Source organism: Lagopus muta, chromosome 16, assembly GCF_023343835.1.
Source record: "Lagopus muta isolate bLagMut1 chromosome 16, bLagMut1 primary, whole genome shotgun sequence".
NCBI lineage: Eukaryota > Metazoa > Chordata > Aves > Galliformes > Phasianidae > Lagopus > Lagopus muta.
In genome coordinates, this window is record NC_064448.1 from 13,484,683 (window position 1) to 13,512,630 (window position 27,948).

The window sequence follows — 27,948 nt, forward strand, 5'->3', positions numbered from 1 at the left end:
AATTGCTGAAGGCTCCGGAAAAGAGAAACAGAAAACAGGTACAGAAATGGGGGTTCTGCCTGGAGAGGCAGGAATCAGATGAAGTTAGTAGCTTAGGGAGTGGTAATGTCTTCCTGCAGTTAAAATGGGAGCTTGTGACTGATCTGGTGCTTTTCCACGTGATCAGTATGATTCAGGCGTGGAAAAGCTGGATCTGATTCAAGGACAGTGGTGTTTGGGACTGAAAGGAAACAACAAGCTGCTCTCTTGGTCATTGCGCTCTGCGGCACAGATGGAGGAGCAGGGCTCTGAGCAGCCCCATGCTTGGCACGTTCCTCAGAAAACATCTGAAAACCTACTGCCTTTGCAACTGCTTTGGTAGCATCCGCTTGGACTGGCTGCAGCTTTTGAATTTTGCATCATGCTTGCTAAACAACCAGCACCAGCAAAACAAATGAGGTGTGGGGTGGTGATGGCTCCCATCCCTGGTCAGGAGGGCGTCAGGGTCTGCGATCAGCCGTGCAGAGCAGCAAGAGCTCAGAAAGTAAAACAAACGGTAGCAGTAGACCTTCATGTGCTGTCAAAGTTTATTCAACATATCATTTCAGCTGTACTCATTTCTGCTGCGTTCGGACTTAGCGTGCTTCATTTTCTCGTTTCTTACTCTCCTTTGGTGCAATATAAAAATATATTCCTTAGTTCTGTTAAGACTCTCTGCCTGCCCAAAGAACTTCCCCATGTGCCATCAGAGGGTGGACATCTCAGCTCCATCCCCTGAGAGCTGCACTGGCAGCTGGCTGTGTGCGCACCGTCCAGTTACAGCTGCTCTGCTGTGTAGCACCTGAACTGAGGGCTCTGAAAGCACGGGGTTTGCCCCCCTCCTGCCCCTCTGTGTCCTCTCTGGAGAAGACCAAGGTAGGTACCAAGCAGATATCTCTCAGGCTTAGCAGAGCTCTACTGCCATTCATGCTCACTGCTGTCCGCCGTGCTGAGCTGGTGGGACCAGCACAGCACGCACCAAGCGTAGGCTGCCCCAGCCAGCGAGGGGCAGAAGCAAGCTAAAGAGCTGCTGCAGCCGCCGGTTCTTGTGCTAACGGCTTGGCCTCGTTTCTTGAGTGCGTGTCACTGATAGAATAATATTCTGCCTTCAGCTGCCAGTCTCTGGATGAGGCTGAATTCAACATCAGCATCGTGGACCCTTGTTCTGCGGAAGGCTCCAGACCAGCGGTTTTCTTCCCAGTAGTGATGCCAGTTCCCTTTGCTGTCGGCCCCAAAGCCAAACACGGAGACCTGTGGCATGCCAGCAGAGCCATCACTGCACTTCGGCCGACCCAAGGTGAGTACCCACCATGTGCAGTCCTGCATCTGGGGAGTGGGGCAGGAGAAGCCCTATGGGCACAGAGCACCAGGGCCCAGGTGGGGATGAGGTGACACAGCCAGGCTGACCACATCTGGGCTCCCCCAGCAAGAGGGTAGCCAGCAGCTGAGGGCCATGACTGCCCACCCACACTATGCTGCATCTAGTGCAAGATAATGCACCAGGGAAAGGGGAGCTGGAGCCAGAGGCGGCAAAATGCCAGTGGGTGGTAGACACTGCAGCAAATGAAATCCTGCATGGCCACAAGAAAAACCACCTCCCCATGTGTGGAGCAGTGGTGGCAAGCTCCAGGTGGTGCCCACGGGGCTGAGCAGCGTGTGGTGCTGCAGGCTGTGCTCACCTGCTGGCAGGCATGCAAGGCGAAGAGCAGCGCTGTGAAGCCGGTGGAGGGGTACCTGCCATGGTGCTCCGTCCAGTTCTCATGGATGTACTTGAGGAAGGCTGGGCTCAGGATCAGCACCTGATTGGGGTTAGAGGCGTGATAAGCTGCAATCAGGACAGCCAGCTCCTACCACCACTGTGGACCACTGTCCCCCAACTCTGCCTGCACCCCACTTGCCTTCCCACAGAATGAACCCAGTCTGACCAAGAAGAGCTTTGCAGCAGCTCCCACATTGCCTTGTGGATGCTTTCAGGGCCACCCCACATCTGACAGCTGCTCCAAGTTACTGGTGGCCCTCAGCCCCTGGCCCCCATTACCCCACAGCCCCAGCACTGAGTTCTCAGGCAGGGAGTGCTTGCTGGATGCCTGCCCAGCCCTTACCTTGTTCCTGTCAGCTTTGATGAACTGCTTCACTCTTGTGTAGGTGCTGCAAAAGCCAGAGGACAGCTGTGAGTTCTCCTTCAGGGGCAGATGGTTTGCTGCAACAACCAGCACCTGCTGCCACAGCACCCGCAGTTCCCTGGCCTGACCCTATGGTGTCCCATGGCCTGGCCCCGCGAAGAGGCACAGCCAGGACAGCTTCCATCCCACTCGTGAGGGTATGGGGCTGCAGGATGCCCAAGCCCTGTGGGGGCAGACTCCCCAGATTGCAGTGCTGTGGGATGCCAGAACCCTCTGAGCCCTTCGTCCCCCAGACCATGCCCCCGGCTCTCCAACAAGAGCAGCTGTTCCCAGAGCACCAGGATGGCCGAGGTGACGCACTGTGTGAGCTCTCCTGTGGAGAAGGCGCTGGTCACCCACTTGAGATCCAGAGGCTTAAAGGGGACGAGGACAAGGTGGACGCCAGGCCAGAGGTTCATCGCACTCTCTGGGTACATGAAGTGATGGGTTGTCCTCGCACCGACATCCACCTCAAAGCCCGCTGTCTTAGCTCTGTTCATCCTAGGGGACAGCGGGAAGGCACGTCCCAAAATGAAGGCACACACCACGGGGGCCCCGGGCCGCCAAGCAGGAACACCAGGTGACCCCAGCCAGCAGGGAAAAGAGAACATGAGCCCTTGGTGACACCCACCTCAGCACCCAGTGGTGGGCATCGATCTGCGGGCCATGGCGGGACCCCTTCAGCCGCCCCGAGTTGCCCACCACGGCACACGTCCTGCAGCGTGACGGGTCCCATATGCTGCCATTGGGGGCCGGGAGGACAGCAAAGAGCTTCCGGATGATGGCCTGGAGCGGGGCGATGCTGGAGGGGCCCTGCAGGGTCTGGGGGAGCACAGGCAAGGACGGGCACCGTCAGCCCCTGCGGCGTGAAGCCCCTCACCTGCCCGGGTGAGGTGGGGGAAGCTGGGGGGCAATGGGCGCGTAAAACCTGCTGCCGGCAGACATAAGGAGCCCGGGAGGGATCCAAGCCCCACTCACCAGCCACCAGTGAACCACGTCCGGGGAGAGCTCGTGGGCCGGGCCGCTCAGCAGAGGCCCCACAGCCGCATCGTAGCGCGCGCTGAACCAGGCGGAGGCGTTGAAGCTGGCGGTGCAGCTGACGGTGGGGAGGGAAGGAGAGAGGCCTAGGCCGGACACGGAGGCCCGGAACAACAGCCACAGACCGAGCGGCAGGCACAGGGCCAGCCCCAGCAGCGTGCGCTTCCGGCAGCGCATCCCTCATAGCACCTGCAGCAGGAGGGCGGTGGCACCGTGGGCAGAGCAGAACCCTGCACGGCCCGCTGCCCCCCCCCGCTGCGCACCGCCCCGCCGCAGACCTGAGACAGCCCGGCATGGGCTTCCCTTCCCAACAGCTCCGCGGCCCTACGGCTCTGCTCCCGGCACCGCCGCAGTAGCGCAGGGCAGGGCAGGGCCGGCAGCACGTGCTGCTCTGCGTGCCGCGCTCTGCCCGCTGCGAGCGCGGCGACTGCGACCCGGCCCATGGGCGAGCTGCGGAGCATCTTTGCTCCGGCCCCCGCTTCAGCCCGCGGTTCCCGTGCCTTCCACACCCCCTCCCCGCCGCTCCCGACCGCGCAGGCACTGCGCAGCCTCCGCTCCGTGGCTCCCAGGGGCACCGCGGCGCTGCCGGGAGGTGGAACCGCAGCGTGTGTGTGTCTGTGTGTGTGTGTATGTCTGTGTCTGTGTGTGTGTGTGTCTGTGTGCATGTCTGTGTCTGTCTGTGTGTGTGTGTCTGTGTCTGTCTGTCTGTTGTCAGAACGCCGAGCTGAGCATGGCCTTCCTGTCTGCCAGCTGAAAGCACTCACATCCAGCCAAAGTCAGAGCAACAAGAGCTCTGTGATCGCCACAAGGTGCTCAGCACTCAGAGCCTGGTGCCCCGGGCAGGTTGACAGCAGGATGCTGGGACAACCCCTACTCGGGACTGGAGTTTCCCCACTGCACTGGGAAAGCAGGACAGAGCCCCTCCCACCCTCACGGGGTTCCCCATGCTCCCCCCAGACCTCTTACAGGCAGCTCTGGGTTGGACGTGGGTCACTCTGTCTCCCCCGTTATACAGACATACCTGCACGTGTCCAGCAGCAGAACCACTGCTCCAGCTGTCAGTGGTGCGAGGTGGGGGACGTGGGTGAAGTGAAAGAGGTCGGGCCGGTCCTGGGCGGCCACAGCAGTTGCAGCAGTTCTCCTGGGAAGAACGAAAATGTCACCAGTGTGAGCTCTGGGGGAAGGAAGTGCGAGCGAAGTGCTGCCAGCGTGGCGGAAGCAAAGTCACTCCGGTTCAGAAAACAACGAGGCTGCTTTCCTTTGGGCTGGCTGCCAAACGCTGCGTCCCCACGGCCTCCAGCACTGAGCCCACCGAGGCGGGTTGCGCCCCTCCCAGCAGCCGAGGTGGAGGCAGAGCCCCCCAGTGCAACTCTGGGGCTTGCCCAGGCCCAAGGTTGCATTGCAGCCACAGCACCAGGTGCAGCGGTGGCCATAGATCTGTCCCTGCCCTCACTCAGCCCTAAGTGACGTCTCCAAGTGTTCCCCAGCCCCAAAGATGGGAAAGGGGCTGGAGGAATGCTGGGACACCCAGCTGTCATAAGGGCCACTCAGTGGCTCTGAGCAGCGCCGGGAGGAGGTGACACTCCCACACACTGCAGAACTCAGTGACTGCTGCAGGAAAGGGAAGTTGGGGCAGAGAACAGAGCCTTGCAGCATCGTTTCAGAACATAAAGAACAAGTTAACACACAGAATGTCATCCCACTTATCTACATGGCGACAAAATAACAATAATTGAAGTACTGTCTTAGAATTCAAGGTTCCCGTTTCCAGCCACTTTTCTCCCATCGTCCTTTCTATCCACAGTAATGTTTCAGTTTTTTAATAGTCAAGGGATCCCCACCCAATGTCTCCCAATGTTTTAGAGATCCCAGAGGTGAATGAGGGAGAATCTCAGAGGAGGGAATGGTCCCTATACAGGTCCCTATACTTCCAACAAAAAAGTCTTTCCCCAAGGCTGCATACACTCTGTTCTTAGGCAGCCATGTGTACGACCAAATGCAGACACCAAATGCTGGCCAGTCATCAACCAAAACAACCAAACCCAACAACCAAAGCCTCTTATTCCCCCTGACACCATCAAGTCAATACCTCGATTGAAGCGTTGTCCTCAGGATCACCACCCAAGCAGAGATGAGCACCCAATGGAGTCCCCAGCCAAAAGGCCGGTGTTGTGCACTGTCTGACCAGTCCCCCGCTCCTCCCCTGCTGCAGAAAGTGGATCCTGGCGAGGTGAGGCCATGCCATTGGCTTTCCAGAGGACTGTTGTCCAAAGGCGGACCCCTGAGGGCTGTGCAGTGAGCCGATCTCACTGACACAGGTATGGATTTATGGCAAGGTTGCAGAAGTGCTGGGTGTCTCCCACAAAAGTAGTGCACTCCAAGATTTCGTGACACTTTTTAATGCAAATTTTTATCACGTGACCACAACCCTCATACAGCATCCAGCCTACAACTGGTCAGTTAAAGACAGGGCTAATCTCCCTTCCTGCGGGCTAGCTACCTTAACTACCTTTTCTTAAGGTGCTCCTATCTTCAAAGACAAGCTCAGTCCTTGCAGAGTGATTAAGAGCTCCTTAACAGCTTCAAGGATGGTCACCCTAACCGAGGAGGCAAAAGCACATATTTGTTGTATCTAAGGATACACATTGACAACTTGTACAAAGGTTGGGTCCTATCTGACTGATAACACCAGGGGTGGGAGAGGCTGCCAGGCACAACCTTGCCCTCTTGACCCTGTAAATCGTGCTGGGGTGGTTCAACTTCCACTCTACAGTCTGGTGCATCCAGTGCTTGGTTTCCTTATGACACCTGGACAGGATTTTGGTTCAGGAAGAAGAGAAGACTGAGACATGTGCCAGGCCCTGGAGAAAAGCTGTGTAAGCTGAACCATGAGTGATTTCACCTGAAGATGTTGGACGCTGAAGGAAGAACGCCAAAAGGAAAAAGGAGAAATGGAGATGGAAACACAAAGCAGAACAGCCCTGCACAACACAAAGCACCGAAGCCCTGGGATTTACTGGCAGTGGGCTCAGAGTTCCTCTCCATCACTCCTAGAGCCAGGTGCTGCTGGAGCCATGCCCTAAGCTGCCACAGAGCAGGTTTTCTGGAGCACCAGCAGTGAAACCCAGTGCAGGCAGCAGGGATGGCACACTCTGTTCTGCTGGCTTCACCAGACATTTGTCTTTCCAGGCTCACACTGTGCTCTGTCCTCAGCAGAAGCCTCCAACCCAGGGCTCTGCACAACAGCACGGCTCCACTCACAGCTCCACAGCCCTGCAAGGCAGCGGCGCATCTCCACAACACTCAGGACAGGCAGCACACTCAGGGCAGGGCACTGAAGTTTGCCCCATTCTCTTCTTTTGTATGTTGAGCATCTGCTGGCAGCCAGCACACATCACCCACGAACCCCCGCCCCAAGGCCTGCAGTATGTGGGGCTCTGGGGCCTCAGCACCACTGGCCCAGGGGAGGAGAGGTGATGCTGGGAGTGAGGATGCAGATGGGTTTCACATTCCAAGCAGCTGATGACATCTTCCCTCCCAGATCAAAGCAGCTCCTCTTCATTGAGCACATGAACGAAGGAAGCAGGAAAGGCGCCTTGCCTGTGGGGCTGCCCTTCAATCCAACCTTTCTGCAGGGAGAAAGAGAATAAAAGGAGTGTTGAGCACGGCACAGGGAATGAGAAAGTGTACTTTTACAGCCACTGCTGGTTGGTCCGATAGTCCTGCCTCTGGGCCAGGACATGTATCCCAGAACCCAAACTCCATGAACCACCTCCCATACAGGGATGCCCTCAGAGGGGATGTTCCTGCACATCTCTAGCTGCCCAAAGGGTCATAAAATGCAGCACTGCACCAGGCTGTTAAATAGAGCTGGTCTGGTGAAGACAAAATTTCTAGATGCTCTCCAGGCCACCTGAGTGAAATGTGAAGGACCAGGCTTGTTCACTGGAGGCTCTCTCTAGGAGCACTGCTCTTGTCCTAGGGAGGATGGAGCAGTTGCTTGAGCATCACATCTGGGAGCAAGTCAGAGCAACGGCTAGCAGATTGAGCACAGTGCTGTGCAGAATGCCAGTGGGAGAAAAAGAGGAATGAGCAGAGAAACAGTATGCAAGAAGAGGGACTGAGTACCCACACATGGCACTGGGGCAGCTGTGCCCTGCATGGGCCATATCTGCACACCAGAAAGACAAGGAAGAGACAGAAAACATACAAACTGTGAAAGGTGATGTTACAGAAGAGGTTTCTACAAAGTTTTTGGAGCAGAAGCTCAAGAGGAGGTTTGACTGCTGCATATCACCCAGATCAACATCTGGGAGAAAGAGCTCTTCTCCAGTATAAAAACACATTTGATGGCTGGATGGAGAATCTGAACTTATTTGGGTTAAAATTTAGGTGTCATTTTTAGATGGGGGTTATTTGGCAACAAACAAAGACATCTTTAAACCTGCTATTCCTGCAAACATGATTCACCTGCCATCAGAGCAGCAGGGCTCAGGGCCATGTCCTGCCCCACAACCCAGGACTTGCTTGTGCTACCCACAGCCTGCAGCACACTGGGGAAACTGGGGCAGATTCAGAGGTTGTGAACCCCTTTAGAACTCCTAATTTATTTACAGCATGTAAAATGCTTATTTCTAAAACTAATTACAAAGAAGGTACGGTTTATAAGAAAAACAGTGGAAAAAAATTTCAAGGATTTCCTGGGGGAACTCAATGAGCAAGTGATAAAGATCTGTATTTGCTGTCTGCAATTGTCTGAAGGAAACCATGGCACGCTGGCTTTTTCTCTGCTGAGGCCGCAGATGCCATCACAGCTGCCCAAAGTTCCAGTTTTGGAGATATCGACTGGCCAACTGGGCAAGACCTGGTGTACTGCTGCTGTGTGCAATAGGGGATAGAAATCTGTTGAGTTTCTCCCCACACTGTGTGGTTCATACCAGGACTGAGGATCTAAGGAAGACTTCCTTAGAAATGGCCAACATGAGCCACAGCTGAGTGTCAGGTTGGGGTGGGCAAGGAAGCTGCCATGGGGTGAGGGGAATGGCCAGGACACAAGCAGTGCGAGAGGAAAGCAGCAGAGCTGGTGAGAGGTGAGAGGTCCATGCAGGACTTGAGGATATTGGAGTATCTTGGCCAGATGTAAGCAAGAGGTCGTGCTCCAGGGAAAATGAAAGATGGAGAGATGGAAGCAGAGCAGATGACAGCGGCTGCAACAGTCGCGGGACAGGGGCAAGAGGTGGATGGAGAGAGGAGCTGTGTGCAGCCAGGTGCCATGGTTTGTGCCCAGGTTCACTCACCCACCAGTTGTCATCCTCCTTTTCAGACACCACAATGATCTCGCCTGCGTGGAAAGTCAGCTCATCGTCCCGGTCAGCACTGCAGTCATAGAGAGCGCGGACCCTGCGGAACAGCAGTGTGTTCTGCAAGCAGGAGAGAGCACTGTCAGGCCTCCTCTATCCCTTGTGTCACCAGCTTTGTCAGACACAAATATAACGGCTTTAGTGCCTTGATGCCACTAACAAAAGGGCTGGGGAGAAGGGAAGTCCCTGCAGTGCAGAGCAATGGGCCAGAGAGGACATTGCACCCTTGCTCATGTCCAGAAGTGTACCCTGTCTGACCTGCCAACGGCCTGAATTCAGAAGTGAGGTTTCTCTCAAAAGACACTGGAGCATGACAGGGCTTTTGGCTAGCAGTAAATAACAGCGATCATCCCTGTGCATGGTGTGCATTGGGAGGGACCTGCCATTTCCATGCAGAGCATTCCCAGCATCTGGTGGGGAAATGTCAGTGCCAGGGAGGAGCAGCAGTGGGGCTGGGAGGAGGGGCTGCTGGGTCCAACTCAGTTCAAAACTGAAGGTGGTAAATGCAGATGGGCCCAGGAGCTGAGCCCGTGGCAACCTACCGAACTGCCCCTCCGAGGAAGAGGAGGAGGGACATCCGAGGCACTTCCAGAACTTGGATCTGACTCGTGGGACGATTGGTGTGGGCCAGGTTGTCCTGCTTTTCTGGAGACAGATGCATAGAGGCAGTCCACAGCCATCGGGACACCTACAACAAAAGCAGGATGGTCACGACTTCCTTCCTTTAATCACAGGTAGGCAACAGCAAGCACCACTCTTGGGCAACATTGTGCAGCAAGTGCAGAGCTGGCAGTGGTAGGAGCTGGGATGTGCAGCTCCCAGGTGCCCCCAGTCTACTTTGGCTGCACAAAGCCATGGCCAATCTGATTCAGCAGGTGCTGAGCTGCAGACCTCCAGTAGGCCCTTCTTCCACCAGCACAGCCCATCCCCATAGCACAGCCTGGATCCTGACCCAGTTTGTTTGTTACCTGAAACCAGACCAAGGATGGGTTTCTCTGGGCTGAGTGGTACCCAAGGAGCTGGATCTGAGGATGTGCGCTTGTGCTTGGTGCTCAGAGGCAGGGATGGGCTCCTCCTGGTTCTTGTGTCCTCAGCAAAGACAGATGAGCTGGTCAGAAGTGGACGTGTCCTTTCAGGAGCTAAACAGGGAACACAAACCTCCTAGGAGCAAAACTCCAGGGAAAACTGGCACTGTGCATTGACAAGAATATTTATTTCTCTGCTTGCAGGTCTGGCTTGAGAAACGTGTAAGGTTGGAGCCCCAGCTGTGACAGAGGGAGAGGTGGTCAGGCAGGACTTAGAAAGTCTCCCAGAAAGCAGGACAGCTTGAGGAACTGAGGACCTCCATTTCTCAGATCTGGGACACATCATGGAAAGGCTGGGCAAGGGCAGCAGGAGCAGTCTGACCAAGGAACAGAACTCTTCCTACTGGCAGCTTTCCCTTCCCATACCTGTCCCAGCAGCAGCACTCAGGAGCGTACGGTGCATCCTAACAGTGCATCCTAACAGTGCCAGCATAGGGGCACTAAGAGTAAGGGTACACCATGCAGGGCTCAGGACCAAGGAAAACAAGTCAGCCTTCTCCCCTTGAGGAGAAGAGCACAGAAGGGTACCCTACAGCACCAGACAAGTCTCATCAGTGCCCTATCCTCTGCTGATGGAGCTATGCTGCACAGCTCCAGCAGCTCACCCCATCAGCCCACGCAGGATCTCACCTGACTTCGCCCGATGGGGAGGGAAGGGAGGTGGGTAGGAGGGGGCTGGTGGCACATCCAGGCTGCGGAGGTGGGTGTGTGGCAAGGCATAGGTGTCTGGCTGCCTCCCCTGAGGCACTGCCCCTGCTGCTTCTGGTCTGGTGGCAGGAGGCTGGAAGCAGCTCTGTGGACAGGAAGACCCCCTCTTCATAAGACCCAGCTGGAAAGAATATTTGTAAGTTAGAGTATCCAATACGAGTGATCAGCCAGTACAGGAGCACCCACTCCAGTGTGGTGGGAGAAGGACCAATGGTGGTATGCATGGACCTGAGCCCATGGAGGATCCTCACCTTCTCATCCAGCTCATCGTCACTCTCATACATGTCATCCTGGCCCAGCCACCACTCGTACTCCACATGGACATGCGGGCTGAACTGATTGTTCTGGGCCTGCAGCAGCTGAGGCACAGAGGAGCCCCCTCAGGACCTGCCAGCCCTGCCCACTGCACCAGCCCCATTTCTGACAGACCATTTGGTTATGGAGGAAACAAACTGTATGTAAGGCTGCCAGCTCAGCAGGCCAGGAGTTTTGCAAAGTTGTCCAAACACACAGTGGGACACGGCCAAAGTAAGGCTTGGGCTCACCAAGGAGATGCTCTTACCCTGTGTGGCTTGGTGCAGTTTCAGGTTCCCCTGTCTGACCTGTCCCAAACTGCCCAGCCCTGAGGTACCCCACGACAGCAGGGCCAGAGCAGACCCCATGGCACCCTCCTCTGTGTCCCACACCAGCAGTGATGATGCTGAAGGATTTGGATAACCCTGCACCAGGCATCTGTGCAGTGCCTTTTCCTGCCAGGATGTGACAAAACCGACACCGTGTCCTACCAGTTCTGCACATTGGTGATGTCTTGTCCTCTTGGCAATGTCCAGGGCCGTCTCTCCTGCTTGGTTAGCTGTGAGGGGAAAGGCAGCCTTGAACCTTGCTCAGGGAAGTGGAGAGCAGTGCTGCATGTGGGGAGCCTGCAGACTCACAGCAGAAATGCTACAGTCAAGGGGGAAAGAGAAGAGGATGTGCAGTGCAGGAAGAATAAATGCCAGAGAAGTGGAGAGGGGTGCTGACGGCACTAAAGACAACAGATCCTACAGATCCCATCAGATCTACCTGCTGCTTCTAGGGACAAACACATGAAAAAGGGACAGCCTAAACAGACTGAAACAAATGCTCAAGCCAAAATTGATAATGGCGGGAAAATAAAGAAGGGGGAAAGAGTGATGAGACACATAGATAAGGAGAGATGGGTAAATCCTACTGGCTTACAGAAATGGGACAGTGGAGAAGGACAGAAGAATAGAGTCACTGCCAAAACCTAAATGCTACAGAACCCAAAGCTGACGGGCAGAGGAGGAATCCATAGCTGACACCCCTTGTCCTCTGAGTCACTGCAAGAAGCTTTGGGCAGACCTGATACATATGTGCTGGTGCCTGGTGGATGGCAGACTGTCTGCACACCCCACACCTGTGAGTATGGGTATGGCAGAAGACAAACCATGACACTCATTTTATTTTGGATTCATTTTAGGCCCCTGTCTATGGAGCTGCAGCACAGGGCTGAGAAGGGATGCGCAGCTATGGGGATCCTGGGGCTGAGGAGGGGCAAGAAGTCTGCACCCTTAGGGCTCACAAAGCATCCCCAGACCAGTGACAGGACCTGCACTGAGACCTTGAGTTGCTTCAGGTAGCCAGAAGAGTCGAAGAGTCAGTAAAGATGGGTCAAGCGCTGCTGAGCCTGACGTGGCTGAGGGAGTGGGAAATTTGGCAGCCAACTCCTATGTGGCTACAAGGACACGTACCCAGTCCCTACCATCCCACCAGGGTCCCTCTGCCCTTATGGGAAACATACTCAAGGAGTGCCCAAGAAGGAATGGCTCAGCACAGCCATCCCACTGGATGGTGAGAACATGTGTGACCTTCCATGTCACTCAGGAAACCAGCTTTAAAGTTCACTTCTGTGTTGTGAAGAGGACGCTCCGAGCCGTGATGAATGACTAGACCTATGACCTGGGCTCCAAAGCACCAGCACGCACTGCCTCTGAACCAGCATTTTGTCAGGCCTGTTGCCCATGCTCCAGCATTGCACCACTGGTTTTGAAAATAAGAGCTAAGTGCCTGTCACTCTATGGTCAGGCTTCCCCAGCACCATCATTAACCTGCTTCTCCTGAACCTCCCCAGCTGCAGGCAAGCCCTGCTGATCACTCCAGCAAAGTCAGAGTGAAGAGGAAGGGAAGAGAGAAAATTCCAGGATCCCCTGGCCACTCACTGGTGATGATGCTGGCTTTGGCCTTCAGCAGCAGTTTGAGGCACTCAGGTTTGTTGTGAAAGCAGCAGTAATGAAGCGGCGTGTTCCCCACTATGGTCTGCTTTTCCAGGCTCCCACTGCAGCAGAAGGTGGATATTGTCAGCAGACTGAGCAGAGCTGCTGGCCCAGCCAAATGCTGCTCCACGTGTCATTCTAACCACCTCAACTGGAGGTGGCCACCACCAGCATCACACCTCAACCCAGTGATGAGGGCAGCCAAGGCCTCTCTGCTCTAGAGATGGTCACCCTAAGTCTACCCCTAGGTGCATTTGCTGGGATGCCTGCTCTGGTACTTCTTATCTTGGGAGCATTTTGGAGAAGCCCATCGCTCTTTCATTTTTCACTCACACTGACTTGGCTGTGACAAGTTGACCAGATATTTTGAGCTTACCTGTTCTGGACAAGAAAATCAACAATATGCAAAGAGGTTCGATCAGACAACAGCACTGCCAGGTGGAGGATGGTCTCCCCGGGTTCCTGTAACAGAACAGAAACAGCAACAGGATGGGACCATGACACCAACAGGGAGGAGCTCTGTCCTTTGGGAACTGTTCTTTATGCATCCCTAAGAGGTGAACAGGAGCTGGTGTGACCTGTCCCTCTTCAGAGCCACGACCACCAAGGCTGGAGAGAGCTTAGGAAACATGTAGAGGCATGGAGCCATGTTTCTCAAGGAAAACTTTTCTAATTGTACTTTCCTCACCTTCTGCTTTGTCCTTCACACAGCCTCTTCCTTTTTCTCAGGGGCTTAGCCACTCATCTTCTTAACACCTGCCCTTTACCTGACACCTTCCCCATGTATTTGTGATGGCTTCATGAAGAATCATTCACCCCCATTTCACATTTAGAAACAGTAACTAAAAGTGATTTTTTTTTCCCCCAGTCCAGCAGCAGAACTTCATGGAGTTCACCATTTCAGGGTGTGCAACTGCTGCTTCACACAGATCTGCCCCTCTCCTGCCTATTTTTCCCAAGACATCCCATACTGAGGGTGCTTCTTTCTCATTGCCAGGACAGTCCCTTGCCTTCCACCAGGTGCCATACCTGCAGGTGTGCCTGCACAGGCTTGCTTAAATCCACGTTCTCAGCATAAGCTTGGAGCAAAGTAAATATGTCCTTGCCCTTTACAGCTTCTGGGAGGCTTGGGCACTGAGCAGCAGGGCTCCTCTTGGCATATTTCTTCTCAACATACTTGGAAGTGATGAATTCTTTCCGCAAGGCCCTGGCAGAGATGAACCAAGCAAGAGTTAGGGGCCACAGAGCAACCCCATAAGCATCCAGGGACACCCCTCCTCTTCAGCTGCCCCAGCTGCTTTCCTCTTTTCTCCTGCAGACCTGCCAGGCAGTGCAGCACCTTTCCCATCCTTGTTCCCAGCAGGGCTCCCACTGCCTTCCTCTGTTGCCCCAAGGTCTTGCTGGGAGGAACGGGGAAGCATCAATGCATCTCCCTGTCTCCTGGACACTTCCATACTCTCCATCACCTCTTCTCCAGGCAGAGAAGGGTTCTGTATTGGATTCAGCTCCCCAGTGAGATGTTGAAGAAACACCGTATAATGACTGGATGGGAGAACCCAAGGATCATCATCATCAGCTTCTGGGAGAGGGCTGGCCAAGAAAGTCCTCCAGCTGCAGAGTGTGAGTAGAAGCAGTGACCAGATAGAAGATCTGGTGGGCAGCAGGAGCCCCAGGACTAACCAAATTCTCACAGCAAAGGTGATTTCAGAAGAGCTGAATTAATACTATTTCATGCGGTTTCAGTTTTCTCAGTGGTGAAAGGTCCAGGGGTGGACCTGGCAACCTTGATCTGCTCCTGCAATTGCATTTTCCAGCTCTCCCTGCTCTCTGGTGCCAGGCCCTGACCTGTCTGCTTGCTTACTGCAGGGTAGATCCGCACTGCCTAAAAGGTGCCCTGACTGGGACTTGCAAACCTGTAAAGTACCCTGGCTTGAGCCTCTGCAGACTCTGATGGCCCCCTTGGCCATGACTGCCCCGGCTACAGGACTCCCCCAAGAGCTCTGCCCAATTCATGTTTGCAGCACTAAGTCCTGGAGAAGCCCCCAGCTATTGCTGGTACCAGCCACCACCTGAGCTCCCCCCTATGCTCTTCTAGAAGCTGGGCCACTCCAGGATGAGGAACAGAGCTTGTGTCTCCTGAGAAGTCCTACAGCTGCCAGCTCTGCTCTCTCCCAGATGAGAGAATCATGGTCTCGCTGCTTTCTAGTTCCTACTACTTCTGCAGCCATGGTGCAAAGGGCCCAGGAGGAATGATGTGTCTTTCCCTCCTTCCTCACCAGGTCCCTTCATGCCAGATATCCTTTGTCTAATCACCCAGAGACAGGAAAACAGACAATTCTTGTTACCTCTGCACTACCTTAGCAAAAAAGTCATCTGCTATCTCAGAAGAGGATTTTATGGCCTCCATCCATAGCAAATGCAACAATAGATATGTCTCCACAACAGTAATTAAAGACACAGGCTGGAAGTCTGCAGAGCTGTCTTCACTTACGTCACAAGAAACTTGGCCATGCATGTCATGATGCCCACCACTCGTTTTCTCACCATCTCTCCTTCCTTGCTTGATCCTACACTGAGCTCACCAGCTCTGAGCCCCAGCTATGGCGAACTGTACTGCACCCACATGTTGCTCTGCCCTGTCCCCTCCATCCTCCCACCCTTTCCTTCCTGCTGATATGCACAAGTACAGCTGTCCTGCTTGGCAGCTCCAGCTTTTCAGTTTTTCTTTTTGCTTTCCCCTTTCCAGCCCTTTTTCCTTGATCCTGACCCTTGTCCTGCTGGCTCTTCCTCACACCTTTGGTCTCTTTTAAATCTGCCCTGTTGAGCTTGATGAAACCGATTCCAAAGAGGAGTTGCAGCCTGGGGAGAAGGCCGGGCAGTGCCACGTGCCTGGCCGCTGTGAGGAGCAAGCAGGACCACAGAGCATGCCCACAAACACCAACTCCATCAGAGCAACTCACATGTCACTGTGTGCCATGGGCTTCAGGGAGAAGCTGGAAAGACTCGCTTCCATGACGCCATTGAAACCAGCGTTGCCAATGTTCCTTGCCAGCTGCAAAACAGCCAAGCTAGAGGTGATACAGGACATGCAACTGTATTGCATGCGTGGCAGCAGGAGAGAAAGCTCAGGGCTGAGGTGCTGGCCAGGTATGGAGAGATGTCAAGGAGCCAGGGGCTCTGCACTGACTGCTACTGCTGAGATGTCCCAACTCCAGCAGTACAGCCATACAGCTGAGTCCTGGGTTTGGAGCTGGGTGAGTAATGCCCCTGTGCGTGCTCCCATTCCCTGTCTGGACACCAGCAGCTCCCATCATGGACTGACCAAACCTTTCTCATTCATGAACACGCTAAAACAGTGCCAAGGAAAGCCGCCAGCCTCCTGTCCACCCCATGCTCTGCTCAACCCTGATTTGGGCTTGGTCCTGCCCTGCAGCTCTCCTGCACCAGGAGACAAAGCTGGAAGAGATGAGCGACCCAGGAAAAGCAAAGGGACATCCTTGTCTCCTTGCAGATGGCAATTCCTGCCACAGTAACCATGAAACTCCAGGAATTACAGCTTGGTTCTGGAGGGAAAGATCTCACTGCACTAATTGAAAGGCCACAGCAGAAAAGAAGGAGGCATGCAGACAGAGCACAGTAGCAGCATCCTACCAGCAGTTCGGAGGTTGCCAGCTTGTCCAAAGACAGTGACTGGATGCGGGAGATGTGCACACCCATCTCTCTGTGAATCCCAGAGCACTCAATGCAGATCAGGATGCCATGGTTAATGGAGAGCCAGGTGGGATCTGCAGAGACAACACTGCTGGGGTCACATCCATCTCCCTCTTGTCCTCTCCACCACACAGAGCACAAGCTGCACAGCAGGACACGCAGCAGAGAGCTGCTGGAACAGGGAGGGGAGGCAAGCAGCTGGTTCTCACCTGGGGCCAAGCAGTCACAGCACTCCCTGTTTCCAGGCATGTTTCTGACCTCCTCAACTATGGCCCGGGTCAGCTCCTCCCTGCTGCTCTCCCCTCCACCCTGCACCTTGCTGAAGGCCACGTTCAGTGCCTCCTCCTTGCTGTTGCTGAGGACGGACACCCATCTGCAAGGGCAGAAAGTGGCTTAGGAGAGAGCCCAGAGGCGTGGGGCTGGCTTTGCATGGACCCCCTCCCCCTGAGCACAAGGCCCCTGCACAGGATGCCAGCAGGAAAACGGGCACCAGAATCCTCCATGACTTGCTCAGCCCCTAAAGCAATCATAACACAGCAGGAATGGAAAGGGGATCAAACAAGGGCAGCAATGAGCTGCATAATTAAGCTAGCTCCTCATCAGAAGCTAGAGGAATGTTTTTTGATTCCCACCAAGCTGCCCTTTGCTAACAGTACTTACACAAAACAGTCCTGCTCGTCCTCTGCCAGGAAGCGGTACGTGCGGTTGTCTGAAACAGACACGGCCATGCCCCCCTGTGCATCATCTGCTGGGCTCAGCAGGGTGGCAGCCCCCTCATTCCACCCAGCCCCTCCTCACTGCTTCCCTGACAAAGCTCCTGGGGGAGGCAGAGGAATCCTGTTTTTGGCTAAGCTGATACATGGGAACTATGTGCCCACACTGCAGTGGTGCCCATCTTGTGCCCTGAGTGTGCACCACTGTTTTGGAGCAGAGCTACCCCACAGCATTGCTTCCCAGTCCAATACACAGTCCCACAGAGCTTTGCCTCCTCCATGCCCATGCTCACTTTCTAAACCCAAAACACCAAAGCCGTTCTGTGCACTTTCCAGAGGAGCAGCAGGGGAGTGGCAGCACTCACGTGAAACCAGATCAAAGCATTTCTTGTCATCCACATTTGGCTTCACCTGGCAGGTCAGTAGGTTCAACTTGGCCGGAGGACGGTTGGACTATGAGAACAAGGAAGTCTCAGTCCTCATGGCATCAAAGCATTGGAACAGCCAAGGTAAGGCTGGACAGGGCTCTGAGCACCCTGATGGAGCTGCAGGTGTCCCTGTTCATTGCAGGGGAATTGGACCAGATGGCCTTTTAAGGTCCCCTCCAACTCAAATGATTCTATGAAAGGGTGATGGCCCAGCAGTGACAATCACCACCAGCACTTCACCCTTAGCTCTGCTTTTGGGAGCAATGCAAGAAATAGCTACATGGACCTCTTTTTTCCCAAAAGCCATCCCATGCTGGTATCCCCTGGTCCCCAGGCTCGCTGCCCTCCGTGCACACAGGTGTGGGGGGGGCTCCCATGTTAGTCTCTTACATTGCAAAGACTTCAGGCTCAGCAGGGCAGCCCAGCAGCCCAGCAGTGCAAGCACCAGGCACGAGGGCTCTGCTGAATCCCAGAACTGTCAGCATGGTGGGCAAAGGGGGGTCAACAGGGGTGAGCAGCAGATCCCAGGCAGAGATAGCAGGGGGTGGAAGAAGCAGTTCCTACCATGCTGTGAGAGATGGTCAGGTAGCCATTGCTGACAGTGCACTTCCTCTTCTGCCAGACTTTTCTCAACCTGGAAGTGAGCAGAGGGTGATACAAGAGGACACATGGCTGCCATGCAAAGGAGCAGATCATCCATGCAGCAATGCCAGTGAGTACAAGAGCTGTGCAAGGCGACACGCTGGCTCTGCTGCCAGAGTCTGTTACTTATGGTCTGATGGGACCCCATTGTATGGCATAAGGATGGGCTTGTATAGACAGGCAGCACACATCAGCTGCAGAGGCAATGTAGGCACAGAGCATTGCTTGGGGCTCAGGTCCTGTTGGGAAAGCACACAGACCTTTGAGACCTTGGAGTCCCCAGCAAACAACCAAAACTGTCATCTTCAAACTGCTCCAAACACCTCGAAGACCATACAGAAGTGAGGGAAAGAAGGAAGGGAAACTGAACTTCAGCCTGTGATGAAGGAGACTCCAGAGCTCCAGTTCATGATTTTCTGTCCAGTTTCCTGTTTTTCTAGGACCGTTGATGGTCCTTTCCAGGCACACACACCTCCCAGTGCAGGACCCCTGCAATTCCCAGCAAACAGGCTCCTCTGCACTGGTGGAAGGTCCCCTGTCCAGTGACAGCAGTGCACTTTCCAGGAGCTCACAGTTTGGCTGCCAGACATGGGCATAGGCGAGGTCCAAAGCAGCACAAGGGGAGCCCCAGCTCCCTGCTGGCTTTTTCCTCTGGCCCACCATGCCATCTCCAATGCTCATCTCCACCCCTCATTTCTACTCCTTTCCCTAAATCTCCTGCAGGAAGCTGAGCCCAACACTGATCTGTGGAAAGGCAAAGAAGGGTCAAGGCTGGAGGAAAGGAAGTGAAACAGAGCAGAAAACACTGCCCAGCCTATATAGAAGTCCTTGTCCCACCCATGAAGAGCACTTGCAGAGGTCCAGAGGGCACTGGGCATCTCCATGGGATAGGAGTGCCCTCAGCCAGGCAGTTCTGCATGGGAGGCCATGGGCAGCTGCCACAGTGCCACACACACTTCAACCTGTTCCTCTGCCCTTGCCACCAACCCAGGAGAGGAGGTCAGGCTGGGTGAGCCTGCCCTGGCCCTGAGAGACCAAAGCACAGCTGACAGGGACATGCTGAATCCCAACTCACCCATCGCTTTTCTTAAAGAGAGTCCCTGTCTTCTCTGTGCCGTACTGCTTGTTCCCCTGCAGCTGATGCATGTTGTACCGGGCCTGCTTGCTCCCCACGTCCTGCAAGCAGAGGAATGGCAGCAGCCGGCAGTAACAGCAACTGGGACAGAGGTTGCTTCATGCAGGATGGGGCCACCAGCACGCTGGGAAGAAGAATCTCTTACCTCTCTCTGCTCCAGCTGCAACGCTGCCTTCAGCTGATCCCGAAGGGCACACAGCTGCTTCTTCTCCTCATCCTGCCTGACTTTCAGCTGCAGGGCACAGAGAGCACACCGTGGGGAGGAGGAGATTGCTGCATGCCTGCCCCACAGAGCCCCCCCACACCCCGCAGCCCTCACCACCTCCATGGGCCCGTGGGACGTGGAGCTCTGAGTGGGAGGTGGCAGAGCAGCATGCCATTTAGTCACCATGCTATTTACTAGAGGAAAAAAAACAGCTGTCTGCAGCTCTCTGTGGTGTAAAAACAGCCAGCAGCTTGAAGGTCACTGCAGCTGTTTGGGATTTTTTTTCCTCCAGTTTGGTACTGTCAGTAATTTAATGGTCTCCAAGCCAACAAAAAGTTGATTTCCAGTGGGGGTCTTGGTGCAGGAGTGTGGCCCTGAAGGAGCTTGGGGACGGAAGGAGTTTGCATGAGGAGTCAGGAAGATGCTGTGCACTGCTACCCCATGCCAGGGCAACACGCACTCTCTTTTTGCTGTTATTACCACCACCCTGGACAGGCTGTGCCAGTGCATCACATTCTGTTCAGAGAATACATTTTTCCTAGCATCCAACCTGGTTCACATTCCAGGCCTCTGCAAAAGACTACAAGGGATATGGCGAAGGAGGACAGAGACCGAGCAACCCGGATCTGAGGTCTGAAAATGCTGGGAAAGCAACACAGATCTTCTACAGAGAACGGGGGACTTGGCACCACCAGAGGTCAGCCTGGTTCTGAAGTCCCACAGCAGCTTTGCTGTTTTGAAAAACATCTTTCTGTCTCCAGGCAATGTATAACCACAAGAGCCCATAGTAAAAAAAGTGGAAGGTCACAGCTCCTTAGAACAGCTCTGCAGAGAGGCAAAGCCCCTGAGGAAGAGTGTGAAGAGCTTCAGTTGGCAGCAGTGGGCAGGGAAAGCCAGGAGCAGAAACCTGAAAGCCTGAGGAGCAGCTGGGACAGTGAGAATTGAATGTGTTAATGCCTCTGGTATCCATTGCCATGCTCCTTCCCATTTTGTGCCCTAGGGTATTACACCGTAACCTTCCCCTCAAGGATCTTTGCGCATCAGAGGCTCAGGAAACCACGATCAACTGATGCAGAAGTCTGCAGATCTGCTTTTGCAGAGGGAGAGACAGCCCTGGGGCAGACATCCCTGCTCTGCACCCTGCTCCCCTCAGCACACCCTGCTTCACGTGAGTACTCACGCTCTGCAGCTCCGGGATGAGCTCCTCTGTGAACTTCTTAAGTTTTGCTGTTGTGTTCAAACATTCCTGGAAAAAACTGCGAGGAGAGGCTGATGTCAGAACACATCCTGAAATCCTGCTCATCGTGCTGAGCCACACTGGGCTCTTCGAAGCTGCTGGCTCATCAACACCTTCAGCAGACAGCATTTCTGTTTCATAGTCACCAAAGAATTTCTTAGGATATAGACTGTAAGAAAAAGTGGAGACTTTAAGAAAAGTTCAGGGCTCATAAGTCTGTTTTCTTCATAACTTAGATTTCAGTGGCCATTCCTTGCTATCTTCTTTATGCTGTCTAATGAGAATGTTAAACTGAAGAGATAATCAGAGAATGATTAAGGTTGAAAAAGCCCTTTAAGGTCATCTAGTCCAGCCATCAATCCATCCCACCGTGCTCACTAACCATGTCCCTAAATGCCACATCTCCATCTTGAAGACCTCCAGGGATGGTGACACCAACACCTCCCTGTGCCAATGCATCACCACTATTTCAGAGAATAAATTTTCCCCAACCTGAACCTCTCCTGGCACAACTTAAGGTCATTGTCCCTTGTCCTGTCACTGTTACCTAGGAGCAGAGGCTGACCCCCACCCAACCCAACCTCCTTTCAGGTAGCTGTAGAGAGCAATAAGGTCTCCCCTGAGCCTCTTCTTCTCCACACTAAATAATCCCAACTCCCTCAGCCGTTCCTCACAGGACTTGTGCTCCAGAACCTTTGCCAGATAATACACTCCACTGAGATCCTCGGCTCCATTACCTCCAGGAGAAGATTTTTGTCATATTAGACTACAGGCCAAGTAAGCTGCAAGATCTCTAGGTCCTGCAAATTAAACCACTCCCAGACTGCCTCTAAAACCAGCACTTGTGGAGTGAAGGGCAGTGAAGGCAGGTTGCCAGTCATCTTACTTGAACTGTGTGTTGCAGTACTTGATGTGGTTTTGCAGCAGGTCGATCCCTTTCTTGGTTTTGATCTCATTCACTTTGATTAGATACTGAAGGGAAAAGGACACAGGAACTGAAGGTGCAGCTTTGGGAAAAATGTCACTTATGCACTTTTTTTCATGTTGTCCTCCCTCCCGTTAACAGTGAAGAGCAGTGTGTTGTGGTTCTTCGTGTTGGCTGTGCCATAATGGTAGCAGCTCGTGTGGCTTTTATAGGGTGAGAAGTTGGTGGCAGGCAGAGCCCATGAACGCCAGCGCTTTGGTCTGGCAAATGGAATGCTGGACTCATAATGGGTGCAACTGTGTCTCTACTGCCAGCTTAGTAGAGTACATTCTTCATCTAACTCTGAGCTCCTATCCCAAATTGGGTCTACTGCAATGCAGGCAGCTCTCCAGCCAGGCAGACCTCAAAGGGCTGGGACAGGAAGGAGCTGGGCAGATGTGTGGGGCCCATGTCATGACCTGGCTGATGCCGCCTGCCCTGTCCTTACCTCACACATGTTTAACTGGAAGCTCCTGCGCTCCTTCTCCATCTCCTCGGCGATCTCCCCCCCGCTCACCTCACCCCTCACCATGCCGTGCTGCTTCGCCAGCTCGCGCTTCTCCTTCTCTATCTTTGTGCTCAAGGAGAGAGGACAGACACCTGAAAGGCTCCAACCGACTGACGTCTGCTGGAGGCAGCCAGAAAAGAGCCCCCAGACCCAGGTTTCAGGGTGAGGGAGCCAGACAACTTACAGTTTGCTCTCATAGTCTTTGTAGGCCTTCTCAAGGGGCTTCTTGAACTCCTAGGAAGAGCCAAAGGCACAGTGACTGATGATTATGACCAAGACCGACCCCTCCTCAGCCTCATCATACCACTTTCCCACAGGGTCACCCTCGAGTCATACTATCACAGAGTCACCAAGGTTGGAAAAGACCAGCAAGTTCTTCCAGTCCAACCAGCAAGGCCATCACAGCTCCAGAACATGGCTGTCCCTGGGTACTCATGTAATAGAGGACTGTTTTTACTTCTACAAGGCCATTATTCTTTTCCCATCTGACTTTGGGTGACTTTATCTTCTCCCCATAATCTTACCATATACACCTGCATTTGACCATCAAAATCATTTGCACAAACACCAATGTTCTGCTCCATTCTCACTGCTTACTGCTCTACAGACATCTGTCTCACAGAAAGACAGGGTAAATCTGGTTGGAGGGGGCTTCTGAAGGTATCCATCCCAACCTCCTGCTCCAGGCAGGGGCAGCACTGAACCAGGACCAAGTTTGTCCAGGCAGATGTCAAAAACTCCCATGGTCAGAAATCCCATGGCCTCTCTGGGTCCCAGTGCTTCTGTGTCCCTTGCAGTAAAATTGCTTTATTGCGTCAAGGCAGAACCTTGTCAGAACAGATCTTGCATTTATCTTCATTCTCATGAAGATGTCAAACAGATTCAGGTCAGGCTGTGATCCCTGTTGGACCCCATTAAAAATGCATTCTGCTTAATCACAGCTCGTTGCCAGCAGCTGTTTTTTCCCTCTCTTTCTAACTGATTTTCTGGGTCCCCAATCTTCTTGACATTGCCCTTAATGCAAAATGCAGATGTATTTTCTTCACATTTTGTATTCTTTCGCCACCTTATTATATGCTAAGAAGTTCCAGAATTTTTTCTCTCTTTCCATATTCATGCTCCTATTGAACACCAGCAGCCAATTTAGGGCTGCCTAAATCAGGAAAAATACTATCTCAGACAAGTGTAAAACTCTAAAAGAAGAACTGCTTTGAAAGAAGCACTTCTCTGCTCTGTGCTCAGCACCAGCCCCACAGCCCCATCAGCTTTGCTCACCCCTTTGATCTCTTTCATGTCTCCCTTTATCAAGGACTCCAGGGAAAAATTAATGTTGTGGTCCAAACTCTGCAACTGGAAAGGAAAGAGAGAGATCAAGTAGCTGGCATCACCCACAGTGGTCAGGATAGCATGAGAGCTCCTGGAAATTGAGTGGAAATATTCCACTCCTGGCCCTGCATGAGGGAGAGAAGCTTTTGCTGGTGCTGAGCAAGGAATGGGGGAATGCAGAGCAGGAAAATTGTCTGGGGATCAAGAACTGTTTGCAACAGAGCTCTTTCTTCCTGCTAATATCTACACCCAAGCCACCAAAAAGTGTTATCAGGTCCACTGTGCTTCAGCAGCTGCTCGTAAACCAACAGAAGGAACCTCTTAGAAAACAGGCAGCTGGGAGCCTCCAACCTTGGAGATGAGCAAGCTAGAAAAAGCCACAGCCAGCCTGAGCCAATGGTAGGGTTGTGGCTGCAAGCAGGGCACTGGACTGGAGACTGTTGTGCCCTTGCAGCCAGATCTTCTGTGAGCCCCAAGGCTTTCCCAGATCCTTCCTAACCCCTTGTTGTTTCAGCATGAAAGAAGGGCCAGATTTAGGCAGATGTACCCACAGCAGAGTTTTGTGTCCCCTGAAAAGTCTTGTAGATGTTTCTGTAGAGCTTGAGAGGTATCCCAACTCATAATGAGCCTCTGGAAAGTGGTGCAGGGATGGCTCCTTGGCCCTGCTATCACTACAACCTCGCTCAGGCACAAGGACAGGACTCCTGGGATCACCCATTTCCCTGCTGGCACAATGTGCATGGGATGGGGGCATCCATCCTTCTCATGCTGCAGACGCCAAGTCTGATGTGGCCGTTGTCTTCAGCCTCAACCTATCTGCACTGCTTCTGCCACTGCTCCTGCCTTGGTCCAGGAAAGGGCTGAGCTTGGACCTCCAGCTATGCACCAAAGCCCATTCCTGGGGACCGCCCACCCCACTGTGACCCAGGGGCCTGCAGGGGATGCACAGGGACGGGGCTGCCTACCAGGCTCCTGACGGCAATCAGCAGCTCCTGGGAGAAGGCCGCGAAGGTGCTGAAGGCATTAGCCAGCTGCTGCTCTCCCTCCAGCTGGTAGTTGGCTGAGAACAACTCCTGGGCGGCAATGTGGGCTGCGAGGTGGCTGATGAGGTCTGAGGAACACGGGTGGTCTCCAGAGAGTGCAAGGGGACAGCCAGGATAAACTCACTGTCAGGAGCCCAGCTCTGCTCTAGCACTGGAGCCCGCTGCACCCCCCCCACCCTGCTATAAAAACTCCTAGGACACAGATTCCCTGCTGCAATCAACCCAATCTGTAGCAAGGACTCCCCTTGACCTTCCATTGCTGCCTCTCCCTCCCCAGGCCCCATCCCGTCCTGACCTTGTCCACAGCCATGCTCTGCCTTGGCAGCTTTTCTCATCTTCTGCAGCACAGCTCGGTCTGCATCCAAGGCCTAGAAATGCAGAGGTTATCACTGACAGCACCCTTAGGCACATTTCTGTAACCTGCAGAGCTCAGCCCAAGCCTCAACATCCCCAAGCCAGACTGTTCTGCCATCAGGTAGGTGATGGTCTAAATGGCAGCAGTCTGTGAGAATCTTAAATAACAGCAAGCTTTCCTGATGGCCTTCTGGAAGAAGTGACCAAGCTCTAGGAGAGAATTGGAAAGTATTTCAGAAGAAGGGCTGTTCAGCAGCAGGAGGGGCTGATACCACTGCTGGCCTTGTCCTTGTGAACCGCATCAGCCAAGGCATGCAGCTGAAACACTGCAGCAGAAGAGGGTGTTTGTCTGGTTCTGTGGGGATCAGCACAGCCAGGACTGTGGCATCTGAGGCTCTTCACCATAAACACTGAATTATCCAGAGTGCATTAAACTGGAAGCTTTGGAGGAGCAGCTCCAGCATGAGATGGGGATGTGACATCCCCATGGCCATCGCCAAAGCTGCCTCCACCCCTGGGTTCCCACCATTCTGTGTGCCCAGCTCCAAGAGGCAGCACTGCCTCCAAAGACCTGTGCGCTGTCTGACACACACGTGGATATGTTGCCAACCACGAGGCAGAGATTACAGACCAGGTGCTTGGCGCAGGAAACCCCAGCTCCCTTCCCTGCCTGCACTGTCACCCGTGTTCATTCATTCTCCTTGAAGGCAGAGCTCTGGTTGTGTTCTGGGCTCAGCTGTGTGACTTCATTGCGTGCCCACCGTGCTGCATGTGCTGCTTTATGCTGTGCTGGGGCCGATCCCAGCAGCATGCATCCAACAGCAAGTTGCACACCAGGGCTTTGCTGTACAACTTTCCCCACATCCCTGGTAACAGCTGCTCACTGAAGCATTTCAGGAACCACAAAAGGGGGCAATTCTGCTTTTCCAAAGTGAGACCAGGGCCCCAAACCCTGTGGCTGCAACCCCTTCAGCTCTGTCTTTATGCTCACATCCTTCTCACAAGGAAGGCCCAGTTTGAGAGTGACCACCCATCCACAGTCGTGACTTTCACACTTGCAGGACAGCCTCGTGTGAGACTGGAGCCCCGGTGGGACTGAGTGGGCTCCAGAAAGAGCCTCACTGGGTCTGATGAGGACAGAGACAGAGCATTCAATTCACCTTTTGGCCACGCACACTGGCAGTTCACATGACACACCAAATTCCCCTTTTTTCAGCTTGGGGACAGGGCCCCATGAGGGATGGATGGAGCAGTGCTGGTCCCAGGGCTGATCCTGAGGACTGCTGGCAGCAATGGACGCCCTTCAGCATTATTTTTTGGCTTTCCACTCATTGGAAAGTCCCATTGCCACTCCAGGGCTGCAATGCCAAAGAGGAGATAAAGTCCCACTGCAGCCCAGCTCATGCCAGCTCTTGCCCTGTCACTGCAGAGCCTGCTTGCTGTCACCCTGCAGTGAGAGCCATGCTCTGCCATTTCTGTTCACTCTGTCACGAGTCCCAAGCCAAAGGTTCTGCAGAAAGGAACAATTTTTGCAGTGTACATTTTTTCTAACCACAGCTTCCTGATGTAAGCAGCTCTGTTTTAAAGGAGTGGAGTTTTGAGTTTTGTTTTGGGTAGGTATAATGGAGTAACAGTCACAAATTAAGCAACACAAGGAAATTGCCCCATGCCCCGGGCTCCTGAGCACATTCTGTCCTGCAGAATGCTGATAGAAAAGCCTCAGAGACCACTGCAGACAGTGGGAGCAGAGGGGCTGCCCCGTCTTTGGGCAGAGATGGCAGACCCCAGGTGCTGGGGGGCTTTGTGGCAGTGCAGTGCTCACAGCCCACAGACAGACACCAGCAAAGCCCAGGGCACCATCCCCGTGTCTGCTGGAACTGCAAAGTCATGAGAGCCACTCCTGCCCTTGCCCATGGGTTTCCCAGAGCTGCTTCCCCTCCACGTGGCACCTGCTGCTGTGTGCCAGGGTCAGGAAGCAAAGGCATCTGGCCCCAGGGGGCTTTGAATTGGGAGCTGACTCAGTAGTTGGCTCTGATCCCTTCTCTGTGGATTTGTTGAACTGCCCATGTGTTTGGCTGCCAAAGTTCCTCATTGGCATATCACACAATTCAACTTTGGGCAAGCGAGGTAACCCTCCCACCACTCCAAGCACTGCTCTTACCTCTGTTTGCTTTTAGGGCGACGTTTCATGGGCCAAAGCACTCCATTCTCCTTCACCATGAGCCTCCCACAGCCCGCACTTTGTGTCTGCCCCCACCCGCCGATACCCATCACCCACTCAGCACACCCAAACCTTTGCTTTGGGCACTCTGCACCACACACCAGCACCACACAATAAGAACCACCACAGTGACACCCGTATGAGTGCAGATCCCACAGGACTGCCAGGGAGATGGCCGCCCCTGGGGTGCCAATCCCTGCCCCATGCCCCGCTCACCTCCTCCATGCTGCCGGCAGTGGCCTTACAGCGGGCCATGTGGCTGGTGAAGGTGGAGGTGGTGGGTGAGCTGAGGTCCTCCTGCACCTGCTGCACGAAGTCACACACCGAGATGGGTGCTGCCATGGTGCTGCAGAGAGACTGAGACAGAAAGGGGAACTGCAGGCGCTTTGGGGCTGGGCAGGGGGACAGGGAGGGGGTGGGGGCATGCTGCTGCCAGTGGGAGCCCCTCACCTTGCACACTACTGCACACAGAGAGAGGCACAGCTGCAAATCCTGTGATCCTGAGCCAAAACGCTTTTAGGAAGGCTGAGGCAGATGCTTCTTCCTGCTGGGTTATGGGGAGCCTCAGCCTGGGGGGGCAGGGGAGAGTGCAGCTGAAGTGGTTGTAAGAGCCGAGGTGCTGCCTGGGGGTGTGCATGTGATGTGCTGGGGTGCACTGGGTGGCCTGGGCACTGCTGGGATGCATCAGATGTGCGGAGTGAACTGGTAACTGCTGGAGCACGCTGCTGGTGTGCACCACGTGTGCTGGGTACAGCAGGCACCAATGTCATTACAGAGTGTGCTGGGATGCACCATGCATGCTGGGGTGCGTCGGGTG

At 54.0% G+C, this 27,948-nt stretch overlaps 2 protein-coding genes across 6 annotated transcripts; both read right to left on the reverse strand.

Moving 5' to 3' along the window:
* Positions 1-552: 552 nt before the first annotated feature.
* On the reverse strand, positions 553-4,354 carry LOC125701091 (CMP-N-acetylneuraminate-beta-galactosamide-alpha-2,3-sialyltransferase 2-like). Of its 4 annotated transcripts, none has more exons than XM_048962620.1 (7): positions 4,240-4,354; positions 3,159-3,407; positions 2,812-3,002; positions 2,502-2,681; positions 2,121-2,166; positions 1,753-1,817; positions 553-1,269 (listed from the first exon to the last, which is right to left on the reverse strand). In XM_048962620.1, the coding sequence occupies exons 2-7, from the start codon at positions 3,393-3,395 to the stop codon at positions 1,038-1,040; spliced, it is 951 nt and encodes a 316-aa protein (XP_048818577.1). In that variant the 5' UTR covers positions 3,396-3,407; positions 4,240-4,354; the 3' UTR covers positions 553-1,037. The 4 variants fall into 4 exon arrangements, with proteins under 4 accessions (XP_048818577.1, XP_048818579.1, XP_048818578.1 ...); XM_048962622.1 differs by having other exon boundaries at positions 1,698-1,817; XM_048962621.1 differs by lacking the exon at positions 4,240-4,354 and adding an exon at positions 3,497-4,209.
* On the reverse strand, positions 4,252-27,473 carry LOC125701089 (arf-GAP with SH3 domain, ANK repeat and PH domain-containing protein 2-like). 2 transcript variants are annotated; one of them, XM_048962615.1, is made up of 27 exons: positions 27,348-27,473; positions 24,852-24,924; positions 24,479-24,624; positions 23,463-23,537; positions 22,372-22,421; positions 22,128-22,257; positions 21,602-21,687; positions 20,659-20,734; positions 19,419-19,505; positions 19,214-19,314; positions 18,061-18,130; positions 17,434-17,521; positions 17,016-17,064; positions 16,565-16,728; positions 16,296-16,429; positions 15,605-15,696; positions 13,674-13,851; positions 13,021-13,106; positions 12,591-12,706; positions 11,157-11,224; positions 10,623-10,730; positions 10,294-10,492; positions 9,547-9,717; positions 9,121-9,266; positions 8,516-8,638; positions 5,308-6,847; positions 4,256-4,359 (listed from the first exon to the last, which is right to left on the reverse strand). In XM_048962615.1, exons 1-26 carry the CDS (start codon positions 27,471-27,473, stop codon positions 6,761-6,763), a joined length of 2,829 nt encoding a protein of 942 aa, XP_048818572.1. In that variant the 3' UTR covers positions 4,256-4,359; positions 5,308-6,760. The 2 variants fall into 2 exon arrangements, with proteins under 2 accessions (XP_048818574.1, XP_048818572.1); XM_048962617.1 differs by lacking the exons at positions 24,479-24,624; positions 24,852-24,924; positions 27,348-27,473 and having other exon boundaries at positions 4,252-4,359; positions 22,128-22,279; positions 23,463-23,514.
* Positions 27,474-27,948: the final 475 nt, after the last annotated feature.

Coding starts and splice junctions, on each gene's coding strand:
- LOC125701091 (XM_048962620.1), bottom strand. CDS start 3,395: ATGCGCTGCCGGAAGCGCACGCTGCTGGGGCTGGCCCTGTGCCTGCCG. Junction 3,003..3,158: donor ACGTGGTTCACTGGTGGCTG/GTGAGTGGGGCT, acceptor GTGCTCCCCCAG/ACCCTGCAGGGCCCCTCCAG. Junction 2,682..2,811: donor GCCCACCACTGGGTGCTGAG/GTGGGTGTCACC, acceptor GCTGTCCCCTAG/GATGAACAGAGCTAAGACAG.
- LOC125701089 (XM_048962615.1), bottom strand. CDS start 27,473: ATGGCAGCACCCATCTCGGTGTGTGACTTCGTGCAGCAGGTGCAGGAG. Junction 13,852..15,604: donor CCCATGGCACACAGTGACAT/GTGAGTTGCTCT, acceptor CATCTCTGCCAG/GGCCTTGCGGAAAGAATTCA. Junction 13,107..13,673: donor CTGTGCAGGCACACCTGCAG/GTATGGCACCTG, acceptor GTTCTGTTACAG/GAACCCGGGGAGACCATCCT.